Here is a 21179-nt window from a genome sequence, read left to right on the forward strand (position 1 = left end):
GGCACCAGCCTAAATATCCCTATAAGAGAAAAAGGCATATACAGCACCGGGGATGGCGTTTTAGAAACACCTGAGACAGAATACTGATTGCATGGTTGAGCCCTCTGCATACAGGCGGCCGTAGGAGAACCACTGAGCATAGTGCCTTGCCAACAGAACTTGGGGGATTTATATTTTTAAAAAATACTTTTTTTTACATACTAATCTTAATTCTCCCTCCCTACTTCCATCCTGCCCCCTACATCTCCTTCTTTTCACCCTCCATCCACTCCTCAGGCAGGTTAAGGCCTTTCTTGGGGACTCAACAACGTACGACATACCAAGTTGAGGCAGGACCAAGACCATTCCTTCTGTATCAAGGTTGAAAAAGGTAGTCCACCACAGGGAATGGGATCCAAAAAGTCAGTTCATGCACATGGAATAGGTCCTGATCCCATTGCCAGGAAGCCCCACAATAGATCAAGATACATGACTGTCACCCCACATTCAGAGAATCTATTTCAACACAATGCAGGTTCCCCAACTATCAGTTCATAGTCTATGAGCTCCATCTTGCTCAGGTCAGCTGTCTCTGTGGTTTTTTTTCCCACCATGCTCTTCACCTCCCAGTCTTGTTCATATGACAACTCCTCCCTCTCTTCAACTGAATGCCAGGAGTTCAGCCCAGTGCTTGGATGTGGGTCACTGCATCTGCTTCCATCAATTACTAGATGTAGTTTTGTGATGACAAGTAGGGTAGTCACTAATTGCTCAGCACTAAAAAGCAATGACATCATGAAATTTGCAGGCAAAAGGATGGTTCAGAAAAAGCATCCTGACTGAAAAAAGCATCCAGACTGAAGTAACCCAGACCCAGAAAGACAAACATAGTATGTACTCACTCATAGTCCATATTATATGTAAACAAAGAATAACCAGGCTGCAATCCTCAAACACAGAGAGACTAGGTCAAAAGGGGGACCCTAAGAGACACACACATCAGGGTCCCAGGAAGGGAAAATAATTAAAAGCTTCTGGGTAAACTGCACCAGGATCGAGTAAAGGATAGGACAGAAAAGGAGAGCAATGTAAAAGGTACCTTGATAGAGGGGGCCAATATGGGGTTGGGGAGAATCCTGATGCTGGAAAAATTGTCAGGAATCTTCAAGGATGACCCCAGTTACGAGTCCTAGCAATAGTGGAGAGGGAATCTGAACAGGCCTTCCCCTTTCTAAGATTACTACACTAATTGCCATGACATCAAAGAGCCTGCCTACATGGCACCTCACCTGGTAGGTGTTTCTTCCTAACGTGCAGAGGACCACATTTCTGCTAGATCCTCATGTAGTCTTTTTGTCTGTGCAATGAACTCTGAGAACTCTTTTCTGTTTTCTTCCTCTTCTTGTAGGAAAACCTCCCGGCCCTGTAGCAGAAGAGCCCACCCTTGCATCTTCAGCTAACTTTAATCACCTTCCTCTAACTTTATCCGTAGATAAGTACTTTCCTTGAGGCTAATTTGGACAGGGACACAGTTCAGACCTTAGTATAGCCAAATGATTTTTGACTTCTTGATTTAGCCTCTCTAAGGATTTGATTTGAAGAAAGAGGTTCTTTGGGGCAGATTTTAAAGTCTCTCGTGCAACTGAATGCAAAAATGGAGTAGGAAGGATATACTAAAGTAGTTTATTCACCATTTAGGATGGAAAAAGCACCCATGAGAAAATGTTGCAAGAATGGTTTAAATCATGGCATTTGTCTAGAGCCCAGGGGTGGGTACAGAGCTCCAGGGTGTATTCCTCAGTTTTCTCCCTGTGTTTCCACCTTCCTATAGTTTGTGGTCTGTGGTCTGTCTGGTGTGTGTGTTTGAGCTGTCTGTCCTTGTTATCTGAGTGATGGTGTAAAAAACTGTATGTGCTCAGGCCCAATTTTTAACTTGGTTTCAAGTCTGGCAAAAGTTCAGTCTCTTGGAACGTTAGAGATACTTTCAGAAAAATAGATTTTAACCTTGTCTCAAGGCATTCTGGCAGGGTTATGAAAAAGGGAGATAGAAAAAGGAAAATAAAATCAATACTTTCCCACAAATTAGAGGGTTAGAAGTGACAATCTGGAAGCAACTACTCTGAGACACGGGTTTTTGGTTTAGAGAAGCACACATCTCAGTAAGGGATTAGATAGAATGATGCCCCTTCCAACTTGGAAATCCTAGAGTCTTTTATTAGTTTTGAATGCCATTTCTCTACATAAGACCAGAGATAGAATTCACCTCCAAACTTTTAGAGAATTTTACTAGTATGAATGGCCAAAGATGAAATGAACAAGGATAACAACAATGGACAGGAAGCCTCAATGATACACAAAAAATAATGAACAACCAGTACAGTGAGGATGGGAGAGCTGGTATCCCCCGGCTAGGCTGTAGAGCACCAGATGTTCAACCCTGATATCATCCAGAGCAAGAAACATTATAAGGACTGGACAGGTACACACACATATATATGTTTATATACACACATACAAAATCAATGAATGCACTAAAGAGGCAATGAATTTGAAGCAGAGCAGGGAGGGTAAATGTGAGGGGCTTGAAAGAGGAAAGGAAACGAAAAGGAGAAATGTCATTGGATTCTAACAGCAAAAATAAACAAAAACCATTAAAGTAAATTAAGGAAAAGTAAAAACATATTTTTAATTTTTTTTTCTGATGAGACGCCAAGGACAATGGCACGGGGTTTTGATCCTACTTAATGTGCTGGCTTGGTGGGAGCCTAGCCAGTTTGGATGTTCACCTTCCTAGATATGGACGGAGGGGGGAGGACCTAGGACTTACCACAGGGCAGGGAACCCTGACTGCTCTTTGGACTGGAGAGGGAGGGGGAGAGGAGTGGGGGAAGGGGGAAAAGGGTGGGAGGAGGGGGAGAAGAGTGGGAGGAGGGGGAGAAGAGTGGGAGGAGGGGGAGGGAAATGGGAGGCTGGGAGGAGGTGGAAATTTGTTTTTTTTTAATTTTAATTGAAAAATAAAAAAATTAAAAAACATATTTTTAAAGCAGTCATAACGATCAGGAAGTAACTTTTCTTAGGGGCATCTTCTAAGCCTTGTTCTCTCCATGCTCCTCCTTTTCCCATGGCATTTAAACTGTGTTTGTGGAGGGGCTGCAAATGCCAAGGCCCACCTATGAAGGCCGGTGGACAGCATTAGGCACTTGGCTTCACCTGCTTGTTTTCTGAGAAGGAAAGAGAGTGGTTGGCAGCTCTGCTCTCAGTATAGCACTGAGACTGCCATTCCCACACTTGCTTGGCAAACCCTTTACCACTGAGCCATCTCTCCAGCTCCAGTCTAAGTCTCCAAGGGAAGCAACTGTGATGCTTCCTTCTCCTGTCACGTGGTATTTCAGATCTTACAGAGAGTTACATAAGATTGATCCCCAGAGACAGTGGCATCAGTGAACATGAAAAAAAGGCCTATTGAGTAGAAACACTGACAGCCCTTTCTTCCCTAGGCTTCATGTATGCTCAAAATGTTCTTGATGTACCAACCAACAGAGGAGCCACGGCTCTTTGATATGCCGTATCTACATGCCCTGTGCTGTTTGGGCTTATCCCTCATCTCACTTGTCCATTCTAATTTCCAGAGCACTGTTTTATAATAAAATATCTCTAGTTCTGTTTCTAATCATGAGCCCATGGCAGAGTTCAATTCATGTTGGACACAATTATTTGAATATTTGAAAAGTGTCTCTGGGGATGGTTGGTCATTGTTCCTATACTCAGGTCTTTTACTATAACATTTGATAAGCAAAGCTAGAAAGAAATAAAAGTGTAAGAAGCTTTTTTGTTGTATCCTTGTCTGTCTGTTTGTCTGTCTCTGTCTCTCTGTCTGTCTGTCTGTCTGTCTGTCTCTCTCTCTCTCTGTCTGTCTGTCTGTCTGTCTCTCTCTTTCTCTCTCACTTTGTTTCTCTCTTCTTGCTCTGTCTCTGTCTGTTCAGCAGCACAAACTCCTTGTCCCCTCAGATGAGCACAAAGGACACCAGCCATGATAGACACATACGATTGTTTCTTCAAGAGGAGAAATGTATAGCTTGTTTTTTCACCCTGAAGGCTGGGAACAGAGATCATTAATAGCCTGGTGACTGTGCTTTCTGTAGATCCAGATATACAATGCTCCCACAGAGGGACCAGAAATGGCCAATAACTAGATGGCCTTTGCTTTATCTGTATGGACAAAGTCTCCCCAAGCTCCCAAATCAAGAAGAGAGTTGTCTAATGCTCCAAATGTCCTCTACATTATCTGTATGACTGACACCACATAAGATCCTTCCCTGGGTCCTTAAGGCAATACATAAAACCTATCTCCACAACCCTTCTTCTTAGAAGGAGTTCTTGGAGTTGAGTTCCATTGCAATTATGCCTCTTTGTGGACAGGGCATTGTATTCACCAAAGAAGTATTTTCATATTGAATTGGGCTTAAATAAACTCACAACAAACTGCTCAGGGTCAGACTCTAGTGAAGAGTCCAAGACAATGAATATAAAAATGTAGATTCCAGAAACAGGAATGTAGAAATAAAAAAATTATAAAGTCGAGTCTAGGAAAATGAGAACAGAATGTCAGCAGCTCTCTCAGCAGCTTCAGGATGACCTATTAAAAATGGATTATTTTGCTTTATAACCGATCGCTCTATGTACAAGGCCATAGCATCTCTCTGCAAACTGAGAGCTACCCTAAGGATATGAGCTGAGTCAACTGTTAGGAAACAGATATATGACCTCTGGGTTATGCCTTATCCCTGCTTTATGAAACTGACAGAATCAAAGGGGAGACCACAGGGCTTCAGCGAACACCACCTGGAAGTACCAAGGAAAACAACAGATTAATGACAAACACTGGTTTAACCAAAAAACCCTGTTAATGAAGACTGTAAAATAAGGCAATCTGTATCTGAGTTTTACATTGAGATTTTAAAAATTCCTTTGTTCAGACCTAATGCTTGGTGCACCTACTATATAAAGGTGGATTCAGAAACTGGCCTTTTACCACAGCCTAACAAAATCCATCTCTGGCTGTGGTCTCAGCTAGCTCCATAGAGACTTCTTAATTTTATTTCTTACAGGATTCTTGTTTCTGGGATAAAGTTTGCTTCTAGTTTATTAGACTTGGGTGGTCTGTCCCCACCTTTGCACAACCCCCCTGGAGCCAGCATCTGGAGGTGTGAACAACATTGGCTGACTAAGGAGTGTTCCACCACATTTCCTTCTTGCCTCTTGCAGACCATTACACAGCTGGCCATTGCATTTGCAGAGAGGGCAGCATTTGTCCTTCCCTGATTCTCTCTGTCTCTGTCTCTGAAAGCACTAAATACATGTACTTCTTTTCCCGGGCATGTAGAAACGATGTACATTTTTCTATAGGAACATTAATCATGGTCTAGGGACATCAGATTCAATACTGCTTTTCTTTGATTTCCCTGCCTACAGCAACCCACAGCAGGAATTAGAGATGCTGTCCTCACATAATGGGAAATCAATACATTGGCATGGTAGCTAAGAACGCTCTGAAATCTGGACACCATCTGTCCATGGAGATCAGCCTTGACTGGGAGGCCCCCAAGGATCCTTGTGGGGAGCTGTGCCCCAAGGGGAGGCACATGCTCTTGTGGATAAGCACTTGCAGCAGGAAAGCTGAGCAGCACAGAATCAGCCACCATTTTTGTGGGCAACGGGGACAGAGAGCAACCTGGATCCCAATGCCCACATGCACTTGGAGATCTCAGCATCCAGCCTTCCCTGTGCACTTGGAGATCTCAGAATCCAGCCTCCCCTGTGCACTTGGAGATCTCAGCATCTAGCCTCCCCTGTGCACTTGGAGATCTCCAGCCTTTTTCACACCGCAGGCACCCATTTGGAATCCACAGTTCTAGCCACCTGCTAGAGTCATGGGAACTCTGGACCCAGGCACAGCTTAGTCATTGACCCTATGATCATGACTGTCACCTGACAGCCCTTAGTATCTTCTGCACTCTTGTTGATTTCGTTTCACAATTTTAAGCCTCTGTGGTTTATGTAATCTCTCTCATCATACAACAGAAGCTCCCAGCCTCCTGCATACTCACGTACTATAGATAGTTCTATGTGCAAGAGCATACAATAGTTGCCTAGGAAAGAGATGATCATTGTAGCTCTAGATTCGAGAGAAAACACTCTACTGACTGACACTTTAGACCCAGAAGGCAATTTCAAACATAGAAGTCAGAGACATTTACATAAAAAAAGCTCACAGGGAGCTGGAGCCTAGTGTTAATGTCTTACTCCACTACTACCAGCACTTGGGAGGCACAGGTAGGGGGATCTCTGTGAGTTCATGACGAGCCTTGGTCTACAAGAGCTAGATCCAGGACAACCTCTAAAACTACACAGAAATCCTGTCTCGAAAAACCAAAGACAAACAAAAAACAAAAAAACTCCAGGTGCCTAGCATTTGTTACGTTTTATATTTATATGGATGGATGTGAATATATATATGTGTGTGTACATACATACATTCCTGGGCATATTTAGTTTCTTGCAGGGAAATATTTAAATAGCTCTCATCAAATGTATTAGAATTTCCATATTTTTTTCTCTTACTGAGGGACAGAAAGAAATGTGTTCTCTTTTAGTGTAACCCAGCCAGGGTGGGCAGAAAGCACTTGGAACAGTAACCTTGAGCAGCATCTCAAAAGATCCTCTGGGGGTCTGTTGGGTACATTTCAAGGGGAGTGAATGTGTGTGGTCAGGATACGGCAAGGAGAACACTCTCAGCAGCTGCTCTCGTTTATGGCTCTAATTACATAGAGTGGCACCTTGTTCCATTCCTGAAGCTCTCATTGGTAACCGTCTCTCTGTATGGGATGAGCATGCTAATATATCACCCAGGGATTTTGAACTACATGTGTGAGACAGCCTTACAAACTGAAGCAAGCATCTGTTCACCCATCCAGTCCCATGCAAATATTACAATCATTAAACAAATTTCCTGGATCCTCAGTACAATGAGCCTCCTTATTCCTTTCTGAGTAGTAGAAAGAGAAGCCACAAGAGAGAACAAAAGAATGTAAGCAGACTCAGTCAGAACTGGCCACAAGCAAATGTCTGTGTCCTGGGTTCACTCAAACTGCTGAGCAGGGAAATCCTTACCCCATCGTGGCTGTGGAGGTCACTGAAATTCTCTGGACTTTCACCAGGACAGGACTCCTCAAGATCCCTCCTTGATGTTCTGCTCTGTTGTGGACTTTCATCCCCACTGGACTCTCAGATATAAGCCGGGAAACAGCTCTATAAAGGGAAGTGAGGTGTGGTACGCACCAGTAGGAAATTGAAACTGGAAAGTGAAACTAAAGCCTTCAGGTTCTCCTTAGTGAAACTGTGGACAACCAGGGATTTTCCTTCTTGCTCTCTCTTCTGAACTGATGGGGAGAAGGCTCTGGAACTGACAAACATGTCAGTTACACTGTCTGTCCAGAGAGAGACATCCCTGGCACCAGGAGATGCTGTTACAAAGGGGTTGATGGAGGCAGTGAGAACATAAAGGACCAGACTGGCATCTTCCCAATACAACTGTTTCTTAGTCAAAAGAACTGAAGTTTTGCACTTTGTTCTTCGAAGTGAGCCCATAGTCATGTGGATTTTATGGGATGGCAAAGGGAAGTTTAGGGATAGCAGAGTCCATCTGCAGGCCGGTTCCCCTGCAGTCCAGAAGTGGTCCATACCACTTGGTTTGCTGTCCTTCTTTCCTTATGAACTTCTGGAGATGCCATCATTTAAGTCCACGTCCCTCTGCAGAACGTCTCTGTTCGCCTAAGGCTTTAGGAGTTAACCCTTCATTTAACCAGGTCAATATTCCAGAGCCTAGAGCCATGGAGTCTTGCTTTGTGTTAATTGTTCTGAGATGTTTTTAGTAAAGGGCTCTTGCCACTAGTCACTGCCCCATAAACAAAAATAAATACTCTTTAGAGTGTTGTATTCACAGCCTTGATGCTATCCTGTCCTAAAGGCTAAAAAGAACAGTATAGAAAACTGTAGAAAGTGGGGCTCAGACTGGTTCAGGTCTAGGTCAAGTATGTTAGTCTATCATCTTGGTTTCTTGGTTAATCTGCTTTCTCAGCCCTACTGGGGTCTATCTACTTCCTTAGCCTGGCCATTGATTCCTGTCTTCTCAAATACAGCTCATCCTTCACACCTCCAAACATAATAAAATCATTGAAAGAAACTTAAATATCTACCTCCCTCTCCCTTTGATAGCATTTATCCTCTCCTGAAAGTTTTCCCTGACCAGAGAGTTTCATTCCTAAACTTCAATCAGCGGATAACAAGAGGGGAAGAGGCTCTTTGGACATTTTCCCCTATGAAGTTTAATTATGAAGAACCTGGAGGTGTGAGTCAGTGAGCTGGCTAGGTATATGTCACAGAGTTAAAATGCTTGCTATCAATCCTGCCTCCGCCTGGTTTTAGTCCCCAGAATCCATCATCAAAGTAGAACTAAATCCGAGGCGGGTGGAGGTTATACCGTGACCTTCATACAAATGCCTTGACATGTTTGTTTGCCAAAACAAACACTCATCCACAGAGCTAATGAGGAACTTGCCTAAGTCCATTTTGAAGACTGTACCCATTATGCTCTATTATTATGGAATATAATAAGTTTCCAGTTATTGCAAGTGATTTATTTTAAGATATTTCAATTTTATTTAGGTGATATTTAACAATTCCATTCATTTCTGAATTTGCATTTAATATGGTATATATAACATGAGCTGACATGAACGTAGCATTTAGCGAAATGCGTTTGAAAAACTTACAGTCTCTTCACACGTGAGGCTGGAGACAATTAATGCCAGGAATTTGAGGCAACTGTAGCTTCACAATGAATTTGAGGCCAATATGGACTACAAGGCATGATTTTGTCTTAGCAAAACAATAGCAACAATAACAATACCAACAATTCCCACAAAACTAAAACAATAACAAAAAATGGTGAATTAAATAGTAGCCTCTAAAAAGTAATATGAGTCAAAAAATAAATGAGATTATGTGTATAAGAAAAAATGTGAAGAAAGGATAACATTAAATATGATAGCCATCATGACTAAGAAAACAATCACATAAAATACGGTAAGCATATTTCTAATATAGTAACACATATTAATGAAAATATTTTTCCATGAAAACTTACATGTAAAGAATTAGCCCTAACGTAAAGTTGTGTGACATTAGTGCTTACATTTATAAAAACTTTAACATAGTTTATTCTCTTGTTATTTTATTTTGTAAAATGTTTATATAAATGATTATCTACAAAATGCTGAATTAAAAACTGATGTTTAGTTAACAGAAAAATAGCTTGAAGTACTATACTGTACGTGTTGAGTCACTTGTTTGTCCCGGCTGCCCAGAACCGAAATAATCACACAGAAACCATGTTCATTAAAACACTGCTTGGCCCATTAGCTCTTACTTAATATTGGCTACCTCTGATATCCTAATTTAACCCCTCTCCATTTATCTGTGTATTGCCATGTGGCTGTGACTTACCGGCAAGATTCTAACTGCTGTCTGTGTCAGGTGAAGGATCCATGGCTTTTCTTTCTGCCTCTTCTTCCCAGCATTCCATTTAGTTTTCCACACTTAGCTCTGTTCTCCTACGGCTCTGCTATAGGCCCAAAGCAGTTCCTTTATTAACCAATGAAAGCAACACATAGACAGAGGACCTCCTACACCATATTCTGACTTGGGGGCTCAGGAGAGCCACAACAGATGGTGGATCTAACCTGGCAGAAGAATCTGCATGCTAAAGATACTGGGCCAAAACTTGCCAACTGCCTTGAATCGCTCCATGCACTTGTCACCTAAGAAGATCTCAGAACTCATCTCACTTCATGTCTGGAAACCTGGACACTGAGAAACACTTCAGAGCATTTCTGATTGCTGTCTGACCTGTGCCCAGGTAGATGGAAAGAAGGATATGCTTCTCCCAGGCCAATGGAGTCAAGGTACAATACTGGTGAATTTTGGGAAATGGACTTCACTGAAGTCAAGCTAGATTGCATGGCTACAGATGTTTCCTGGTCTTTGTTGATACCATCACAGTCTGGGTAGAGGCCATTCAATCCCAAGTGGAAATAGCCCAAGTGGTAGCTAAGAAATTAATAATGGAAATTATTCCCAGATTTGGCGTCCCTATGTCTCTGGGTTCTAACAATGGCCCAGCTTTCATGGCCAACTTGTCCCAGTTGCTCTTTAAGGTTCTTGCCTTGACATAGATTAGAAACTTCATTGTATGTATCATCCTCAGAGCTCAGGAAAGATAGAGAGGATGAATAGAACTGTAAAAGAGATTTCAACTAAATATACTCTTGAAATTGGTGTTAACAGGGCCAATTTTACTTTATTACTTATCTTGAAAGGTAAGCTTATAAGGAATCGTAAAAAAATCACATATCTAAAGTTTCACATATGAAAAAGAATCACCAGCTCTACTTTAAATCTTTAGAGTACATATCCACTCATCAATAGTTTTTTATATCAGGAGACAGAGGGCCAAATTGGATACAATCATCACTTTTTGTCATCAAACACTCCTAGCAAGAAAAATGCCTCAGCTAGTAAAAACTGGGCTGCTTTGTTCTTATTCCCGGACCTCAAAGAGTTTCTCATTCAACTACATGCCTTTCTAAAACTTTTGTCTTCTTGGGTTTTTCATCTCAAAGCTATTTTACAAAAACATCTTAGTCTAACTTTACGTTCTTTTCAATGTTCTGTTTCAGCTGTGGGGCACTCTGAAACCTATGACCACATATCCCAATATTGAGCTTAAAAGAAATTGAGCTCATTGGACTAACTGGGACTCAAAAATTAAAACTTTTTCTTAATCATTAACCTTTTCTTAATCATTAAGTCACAGTTTGTATGGATCCTCAATAGAAACTTAGGTGTTTTAACAATGTGACACTTCCTTGTTATATTTTTAACCACAAAAACTCTATCTAAACTGGAGATTTCAAAAACATACACACACACAGACAGACAAAGACACGGAGACACAGGTCATCCTTGATACAAGAGTACCAAGTTTATTGTGCTCCAGGGAAGCTTATATAGGGATCCTTAACTGATAGCCACATCCAGTTCTTGGGACCTTTCAGCCGCAGACCTCATCAGAACCCACTCTCCTGCCATCAAGGTTTCATGCTCAGAGCAGCTTCAGGCATAAGTGCTTTGCTCAGTTCACTTCATCAGGCAAAGGGTCTGAGGCAGACAAAGAAAGTCAAGGGGCCAAGGGTCTATAGCCCCCAATGGATGACTAACTACTAACCTGCATTTTTAAATTATACATTATATTTTTAAATGAGTTGTATGAGCATAATATTCCAAACAAAGGTAAAAACATACATACAACATAGCTGAAATAAAATTAAATTTGTACCAAAAAACTAAAATTTATAGCCATGTAAAATATTTAAGATTAATGTTGTTTTTTGGATTAAAGTAGATTTAATAATCTACCCTTTTATTCTATCATTTCTATATCCTCCCTTTTTGATGGAGGAGGGTCTTCTTTCTATCTGTTGTTTCATTGGTTAAGAAATAAAGAAACTGCTTGGCCTCTGATAGGACAAAAAGTTAGGTAGGCGGAATAGACAGAACAGAATGCTGGGAGAAAGAAGCTGAGTCAGGTTGGTCGCCATGATTCTCCCACTCCAGACAGACGCAGGTTAAGATCTTCCTTGGTAAGCCACCTTGTGGGCTACACAGATTATTAGAAATGGGTTAGATCAATATGTAAGAGCTAGCCAATAAGAGGCTGGAACTAATAGGCCAGGCAGTGTTTAAAAGAATACAGTTTCCGTGTAATTATTTCGTGTATAAAGCTAGCCGTGCAGGCGGCCGGGTGCCAGGAATGCAGCCCGCAACTTTTACAACACCTTTTTCTTTTTAGAAAGAGATCCTTGAATCTAATCTCCCTTTTTAGAATGTTTCCTGACCATTACTAATAACAACTTGCACCCAACCTTCCATTACATGATAATAAACATCCATAACCCATTTGGGGGAATATGGGTGAAATTCTCTAGACTACTTCCTGTTAATCGGGGGTACTGATAATCTTTGGGGGATCCTGAGAAAATTTAGGATTATGGTCATGTCCTGACTGGAGTATTCTGTGAGACTGGCTCATTTCAGCGAGTAGCTTTGAAGCTGTTCTGGATGTAGAACTCAGAGGAACTCTGAGACGTTGGATCATCTGGCCCATCTACTCCCATCAGAGATTTTTCAGCGGGGGGGTGGGGGGGTGGGGTGGTCTTCCTTGATCAAACCTGATTTTTCTTAACCAGGAATGAATCCATGGCCTCTCATTTCCTATGGAAACAAAAGCTTAACTTCTATCCCAAAGTAACACATCTTTCAACTTAAATTTTGAGGTCAAGACATTTAAAATATGTAGGGTCATTGAATCTATCAGTTTTCATAAACCAGTGTCGTTTATCAGTTATCATTTGTTCATTATCAGTCAAAAATCTAAAGACAATATGGCATATAGGATTCAAACTCTCCGTATATTTCTTATCTTTATATATATTTTCATATTTTTATTACTCTATTTTAAAGACTTTATTCTAAAACTATATTTTTAATCTAAGACTGTGTATGTTCTTTTTCCTATCTCCGTGTTTGAGGTGTTACAGTCACTTGGATTCACCTTGGGTCACTTTGTAGTACCAGTGAATGTGAGATAAATTATCTCCCAAATGTGACCTTGAATAAACTTGAGGTATGACTCTAATGATGTACTGATATTCTTAGATAACTTATTTCTTCCATTTGAGTTTCAATACATTTGTGAAGAATCTGTATTGTAATTTATGCATGTCTAGAAAATAACTAAATATACTATGTCTTGATGGTCCTTAAGAAAAATACTAGATGATTAGTTTTTCTTTTATGATTTAAGAGCACATTGATTAAATTTAACTGTTTGTGTTTATGTTTATGACAATTGAGTTAATGAAGGCATAAATTTTGGTGACTGAGTTCCATTAAAGGTCAGTCTATATGAGACTCCCATGGACTCCAATGAGATGGTTATTGCTTACCAACCCTGTACATTTAGCAGGAGAAGACTTGTGAGCACCAAGGACAATGAGTCTTGCATTCTTTCTGGGCAAGCAGTTCATGTGATGTGTCAATCACTTTCCCCACTTCTGTGATAAAATATCTGATAAAGCCAGCTTAACGGACAAGGGTCTTGATTCAACTGAACATCATAGTTCGCTTCCCAGGTACAGTTAGCACAAAAGCTTGGAGATTTTGTCTCACAATAATGAACAAAATAATATATATTCTTTCATTAGAGGCAGAATTAATACACGTTGTATTTAAAAAGGACACACATTTTTCTTCCATGCTTTGTTCTAAGCTAATAAATTTCAAAAAAAATAGTTTCTTCTTCAGAGTATAAAAGCCCTTAAAGAAATGCCTTCACTCTTCTGTTTGATGTAGTACTGTTTACCAAAGTCAAGATATGAATAGAGCAAGCCCATGTTCTAACAAAAGAAAAAATGGTGTTTTGTTCCAATAGCTTGGTTGCACCAATGCCTCTTTCCTTCTATTAGATTTTACTTGTAGATGGTACCCTTGGCTGAACTATGATAGAACCACTCGGAGCTTCTCAACTACCATTCAGTCCACTGTGCTATTTGTTGCACTATTCAAACAGAATGAAATGCCAAGACACTTAACTTGACCAGACTTTTCTTTTCCCACAAAATTCCTAAAATGTTAATTGACATTAAGGGGAACAAACATTGGACTGCCAAACGCTTCCTCTTAAAGTCGACCAAAGAAAGGTAGTGCTTATTCCTCTGTTAGCTCTCCCCATGCTTACCCTACTTTGCAGCTCTGTGCTTTCATCCAAATGAAATAATATTCCTTTGCTGACTAACCTGAGGTACTTTCGAGCCTTATGGCCAAAGCAGCAGGAATCCTAACTGCAGCAGGGTTTTGCCTCATTGTTTCACCACTCTTTCTCCCTGTTGCAATCGTTTGATTCTCAATAAACTTTGTTTTCAAGAACAAATTTTAGGTTTACAGAACAAATACATAGAGACTAAGGAGTTTTCATGTACCTCCCTGATTTTCCCATGATTTTTCTCTAACATTTCTCTGGGGGTATATATTCATGTGTGTGGAGGCCACTGACAAATGTCAGGTGACTTCTTCAAGAACTTCCTTCTCAGATGCTTGAACTCATTGGCACAGGAGACCACTTTCTAAATATTACCCCAGAAGCACAGACACTGAGAAAAGCAATTAATAAATAGGACTTCCTGAAACTGAAAAGCTTCTGTAAAGCAAAGGACACAGTCAACAAGACAAAATGACAGCCTACAGAATGGGAAAAGATCTTCACCAACCACACATCAGACAGAAGTCTGATCTACAAAATACACAAAGAACTCAAAAAATTGGTCATCAAAAGAACAAATAATCCAATTTAAAAATGGAGTATGGACCTAAACAAAGAACTCTCAACAGAGGAATCTAAAATGGCTGAAAGCATCTTCCGGAAATGTTCAGCATCCTTAGTCATTCGAGAAATGCAATCAAAACAACTCTGGGATTCCATCTTGCACCTGTAAGAATGGCCAAGATCAAAAACACTGATGAGAACTTATGCTGGAGAGATTGTGGGGTTAAGGGAACACTCTGCATTGCTGGTGGGAATGCACACTGATGCAGCCCTTTTGGATATCAGTGTGGCATCAGAAAATTAGGAAACAACCTTCCTCAAGACCCAGCAATACCACTTTTGGGTATATACCCAAAGAATGCTCAATTGTGCCAAAAGGATATATGCTCAACTATGTTCATAGCAACATTGTTTGTCATAGCCAGAACCTGAAAACAACCTAAATGCCCCTCAACTGAAGAATGAATAAGAAAAATGTGGTGCATTTTCACAATGAAGTACTACACAGCAGAAAAAATAATGACATCTTGAAATTTGCAGGCAAATGGATGGAGCTAGAAAACATGTTGAGTGAGGTAACCCAGACCGTGAAAGACAATTATCATATGTACTCACTCATAAGTGGTTTTTAAACATAAAGCAAAGAAAACCAGTCTAGAAATACAATCTCAGAGAACCTAGACAATAATGACGACCCTAAGAGAGACATACATGGATCTAGTCTACATGGAAAGTAGAAAAAGACAAGATCTCCTGAGTAAATTGGGAGCATGAGGACCATGGGAGAGGGTTGAAGGAGAGGAGAGGATAAGAGAGGAGAGGAGAGGAGAGGAGAGGAGAGGAGAGGAGAGGAGAGGAGAGGAGAGGAGAGGAGAGGAGAGGAGAGGAGAGGAGAGGAGAAAGGCAGGGAGGGAGCAGAGAAAAACGAAGAGCTCAATAAAATAAAATAAAAAGACAGTCAAAAAAAATTTCCTCCTCCTCATCATCATCACCATCACCATCATGTGTGTGTGTGTGTGTGTGTGTGTGTGTGTGTGTGTGTGTGTGTGTGTGTTGTATGCACATTGTGTATGCTGTGGGCAGAACTATAGTGCCTTTCAGAATATGGGAGGGCAACTTTGTATAGTGTGTTTTCTCCTTGCTTGGCAGGCCGTTTTACCCACTAATCCATCCTACTGGCTGTCCACCTTATTATTATTTTAAGACAAAGTCTCTCACTTGAACTGTCAAGGTCACTTGTTCAGCTAGATTGCTGAGTCAACAGCTGCCAGGATCTGCCTATCTTTGCCTCTCCAGTGTTGGGGTTACTGGCAGTGCATAGCATGACATGGTGAGGTGGTGTACCTGGCTTTTGTAATGGGCTCATTTTCCTGATAAATAGCCCATTCCTTTTATAACTCACAATCCATTAATCCATGAGTGGATGAAACCGTTCATGAGGGCTCTGCCAATTACATTACAGATGCTCAACTGCTATATCTTAGGGACACCTGAACTTGGCAGGGGCAGGGATCTAAATCACAGCAGTTCTTTAGTGCACTGCAGAACAACAACAACAACGAAGAGACATCATAAATAATGGATCAGATGAGTCACATTCTCCCATATAAATTGGAGACTCAAAGTTGTTTTGATTTGCATCTCCCTGATTGCTAAGGAAATTGAACACGACCTTAAGTATCTTTTGGCCATTTGAACTTCTTTTGTTGAGAATTCTCTGTTCAGTACAGTGCCCCATTTTTTAATTGGGTTAATTAGCATTTTAAAGTCTAGTTTCTTGAGTTCTCTATATATTTTGGAGATCAGACCTTTGTCTGTTGCGGGGTTGGTGAAGATCTTCTCCCAGTCAGTAGGTTGCCTTTGTGTCTTAGTGACAGTGTCCTTTGCTTTACAGAAGCTTCTCACTTTTAGTAGGTCCCATTTATTCAATGTTGCCCTTAATGCCTGTGCTTCTGGGGTTATACCTAAGAAGCGATCACCTGTGCCCATCTGTTGTAGGGTATTTCCCACTTTCTCTTCTATCAGGTTCAGTGTTTTCGGGCTGATATTGAGGTCTTTAATCCATTTGGACTTGAGTTTTGTGCACGGTGGCGAACCTAAAGAAGCTAAGTAAAAAGAACTTTCATCTGGCGATGGATGGAGATAGAGACAGAGACCCACACTGGAGCAATGGACTGAGCTCCCAAGGTCCCAATGAGGAGCAGAAGGAGGGAGAACATGAGCAAAGAAGTCGGGACCACTAGGGGTGCACCCACCCATTGAGACAGTGGAGCTGATCTACTGGGAGCTCACCAAGGCCAGCTAGACTGTTACCAAAAAAGCATGGGATAAAACTGGACTCTCTGAACATGACAAACAATGAGGGCTGATGAGACGCCAAGGACAATGGCACGGGGTTTTGATCCTACGCAATCTGCTGGCATGGTGGGAGCCTAGCCAGTTTGGATGTTCACCTTCCTAGATATGGACGGAGGGGGGAGGACCTAGGATTTACCACAGGGCAGGGAACCCTGACTGCTCTTTGGACTGGAGAGGGAGGGGGAGAGGAGTGGGGGGAAGGGGAGAGGGGTGGGAGGAGGGGGAGAAGAGTGGGAGGAGGGGGAGAAGAGTGGGAGGAGGGGGAGGGAAATGGGAGGCTGGGAGGAGGTGGAAATTTGTTTTTTTTTCTTTATTCTTTTTTTATCAATAAAAAAAATTAAAAAACAAAAATAAATAAATAAATAAATAAATAAATTGGAGACTCAGCTGTCTCCTTTGAAAAGAAGTCGCTAGTCTGAGAAAACCAGACCACAAGCCAAATCTTCTCTCTGTAAACCTCTAGATTTAGTACCTGTTAGACTGTGCCTATTCTACCTGATGATGGTTAGATCACCTGTAGGGTCTTTTCATTCTAGGCAACCAGGAGAAGATGACAGAGGGCAACCACCCATAAGAATGAAGCCACTGACCTGAGTTCAGAAAACCCCTTGTTAAAGATTACCTTTGATACGAAACTTCAAAATGCTAAGCATGGTCGCACATGCCTTTAATTCCAGCCCTCAGGAGGCAGAGGTAGAAAGATCTCTGACTTTGAGGTGAACGTGGTCTACAAAGCAAATTCCAAGACATCCAGGGCTATGATATTTCCCATAGAAAAAAATGAAATGAGATCTACATCTTTCATCTCGCACAAAAATAATTTGCAACGGATCTAAGACCTTAATTTAAGCACAAAATACTGAAACTCCTGGGGGAATCATGGGTGATCCTTATCAAGACTTCAGGTTAGGCAAGAACTTCCTGAACAGAGCTCCAGTAGCACAGGACTCAGTCCCAAGCGTCAACAGATGGAACTTCACAGATTGTTAAAGCTTCTGCACAGCAAAGGAAGCCATTAGCAGATCACACAAACAGCTCACACAATGGAAGAAATATTTTACTGCTATACTTCAGACCTGGGGCCAGTATCCAGAATTTGCAAAGAATTACAAAGATCAAATACAAAGGAAACAAAACCACCCCATGAGCAACTGGGCTAATGAAGTGAACGTGTGGTTTACAGAAGAAGATGCACAAAAAACAAAAAAAAAAAAAACTAGTTTTAAAATTGTACAACATCCCTAGTCCTCAAAATATGCATGTAAAACCTGCTTTGAGGTAGTACCTCACACCAGTCAGAATGGTGAGATAGAGAAATCTGGCAACAAATGCTGGAGAGGGTGAGAGAGGAACACTTCTTCACTACTGGTGGGCGTGCAAACTAAAACAGCTATTCAGAAAATCAGTCGCTACGTGCCTCAAAAAGAATTCAAAACAGAACTACCCGATAGATATGGGAATATACCCAGAGGACTCCGTATCCTACCTGATAGCCACGGGAATATACCCAGAGAACTCCATATCCTACCTGATAGCCACGGGAGTATACCCAGAGAACTCCATATCCTACCTGATAGCCACGGGAATATACCCAGAGAACTCCATATCCTACCTGATAGCCATGGGAGTATACCCAGAGGACTCCATATCCTACCTGATAGCCATGGGAGTATACCCAGAGGACTCCATATCCTACCTGATAGCCATGGGAGTATACCCAGAGGACTCCGTATCCTACCTGATAGCCACGGGAATATATCCAGAGAACTCCATATCCTACCTGATAGCCATGGGAGTGTACCCAGAGAACTCCATATCCTACCTGATAGCCACGGGAATATACCCAGAGAACTCCATATCCTACCTGATAGCCACGGGAATATACCCAGAGAACTCCATATCCTACCTGATAGCCACGGGAATATACCCAGAGAACTCCATATCCTACCTGATAGCCACGGGAATATACCCAGAGAACTCCATATCCTACCTGATAGCCATGGGAGTATACCCAGAGGACTCCATATCCTACCTTAGAGATATTTGCACATCCATGTTTATTGCTTCTGTATTTACAACAGCAAGGCAATGAAAACAACCTAGATGTCCATGAGCAGATGAATGGGTAATGAAAATGCAGTACCTATACAAAACAGAATATTGTAGAGCTGCAAAAAAAATGAAATCATGAATTTTGTAGAAAAAAATAAATGGACTTAGAAAGTGTGTGTGTGTGTATACACACACACTTAAGTAACAATGATTATTGAATAAAGAGGCCATGTATTTGACAAAGAGCAAGGAGGGGTATATGGGAAGATTTGGAGGAAGGAACTGGAAGGGAGAAATGGTGTATTTATAGCATAATATCAATACTCTAAAAATAAAAAACTTTTAAAGATGATTTTTTTTCATATTCAGATACAACCTGGTGTGTGTGTGTTTGTGTGTAAGCAGCTGTAAAGAGACTAAGCAAGCATACCGGGTGGTGAGGAAGGACAGAATGCAGGCAGAAGGGCACGAGTCATGAAAGAGATTACAAAGCTTATTGGTTTTCATTTTAACTCTTTCAAAGCTTTTGCTTCCTTTCTTTTGTGTGTGGTAGATAAATGTATAACAGCATACCTGACAGCGAAAGTGTAAACCCCGAAGTGAAGCTTCCTGGCTTCAGAACGGCCGTCCTAACTGCACAGATGTTCCCTGGGAGGCAGAGGCCGAGACTGGACAAGCGTCTGAGTGGCTTCTTTACTCCAGCTGTATAGTGGTCTTCTTTGTGAATTCATTAAAATAAAGCTATGTTTTTTATAGTTGAAAAAAGAAGAAACACTTGAAGGAGGCAGGCCTGTCAGGCCATCACAGAGCGTGTGTTGTGGCGAATAGGAGGTTTTCCAAGAAATTTTGTGAAGGGTTCCCTGAGAAAAAGACCTACGCTCTTAGCTGCCATCTGTTACTTTCGGACATATTCTCCACTAAATAAAACTCCCTAAAAATGCACAAGCGCACAGAGCTTTCCTTTAAAAAGAGACTCGTCAGGATATGTGGATGGATGGATAGAACGGCAGGGAGAAAGGCAAAGCTCCAATCAAAGTTCCCAATCTTCGAAAGTAAGCCTCTCTCTAGTGTTTGTTGTTTTTTGTTTTTTTTCTTCCTAAGAGCAAACACAAATGCACGTCTATTTGCACCACACACGCATGTGCTCATCATATGCTCTGTAGGTTTTTATCTTCCAAATATTTATCTCCCCACGGTCTGCTTTGTGATTCTGTTTACTCCAAAGACACACTGGCCAAGATTCTGAAGACCTAATCTGCTGACCCAGAGTCTCACAGGACCTGGACCATTGCCAAATTCATGCTAACCACATGATGCACGTGTTCTGTTTCCCCGGAAGTTACTAAGCAATCATTTTGTGCACAAAAATGTTGTAGTCGTTCTGATCTCCGTGTCAGCCACCTTCCTAGTGTTCACGTCAGTCTTTGCTCGGGTTTCTATCTCTTCTTTCTCAAGCTGGGCTAAGGCTACCTTGAAGAAAATATTTGCACCTCAAAGCCCATTTGTCTTTTTAGATGAATCCTTTTAAATAAAGAGCTAGAAGAAGAACGTAGCCCCCCTTTCAGAAGTCTCTTGTCACTCTGGCTCTACCACTGCTGGGATCAGCCGAGTGCCCGTGCTACGGAGGCATTATAAATTCTGTGTTCAACTGTCTCCAGGGCTTTTAAACCTGAGCCAGAAAGTGAAACAATCTACACTGCCTCAGTTTAAAGCTCAGAACTGAAGTTTAGCATCTGCACGGGGATGCTACCTGAGGCAATTCTCTCAGTGTCTGATGGGCAATTGCCATGAGGAAGGTTTCTAGCTGATGCTTAGTAAAGATTGGACTGAAGGGGAGACTGGTCCTACGTTAAAAACAATGCTCACAATTCCTGAAAGGTCTTAATCAACTGGCACTGTTCCCCACTTGATCTCCCCATAGCCCCAGAAGGGAAGTCCTGTTATTATTTGGATTAACAAGTGAGTAACTCTGGCATGGAAATGTCAACCAAAGAAGCCAAGATGCCATATTCAGTTAGCAGCAAAGTTCAGTAACGCCCCTGGGTACAGTGTCTCCAGTCAGCCCTTGGTCTCTTCTCAGTACAATCAGGTGTGCATTCAGAAAATGGAGAGCAAAACACATTCACATCCCACGTTATGTGAGAGCTGGGGAAGAAAGAGAAAGTCCTCAGGAAAAGATGTCTCTGGCGGATCCAAACTCGGGTACATGACCATACCTTATTCACCAGTAGGGAGTCTGGAGAACACAGTCTAGTTGAAGGCTCAGGGCAACTCAGCGTCTGTGCGTCTA

The 21179-nt window shown here is 41.5% G+C and overlaps 1 protein-coding gene across 2 annotated transcripts in view; it reads right to left on the reverse strand.

Annotated features, from left to right (window-relative positions):
• The window catches only part of LOC142850387 (antiviral innate immune response effector IFIT1-like), a 36405-nt gene that overhangs the window by 3883 nt on the left and 11343 nt on the right, over positions 1-21179 (reverse strand). The window contains exon 1 of one of the 2 annotated variants that reach the window (XM_075973874.1): positions 7150-7249. The exons of the other annotated variant lie outside the window; for it this stretch is intronic. Coding sequence (XP_075829989.1) covers positions 7150-7154 — 5 coding nt within the window. The 5' untranslated portion in view covers positions 7155-7249. Of the gene's footprint in view, positions 1-7149; positions 7250-21179 lie in introns of those variants that run through there. 2 annotated transcript variants of the gene reach the window in all.

This window comes from Microtus pennsylvanicus, chromosome 5 (assembly GCF_037038515.1).
Source record: "Microtus pennsylvanicus isolate mMicPen1 chromosome 5, mMicPen1.hap1, whole genome shotgun sequence".
In the NCBI taxonomy this organism is placed as follows: Eukaryota; Metazoa; Chordata; class Mammalia; order Rodentia; family Cricetidae; genus Microtus; species Microtus pennsylvanicus.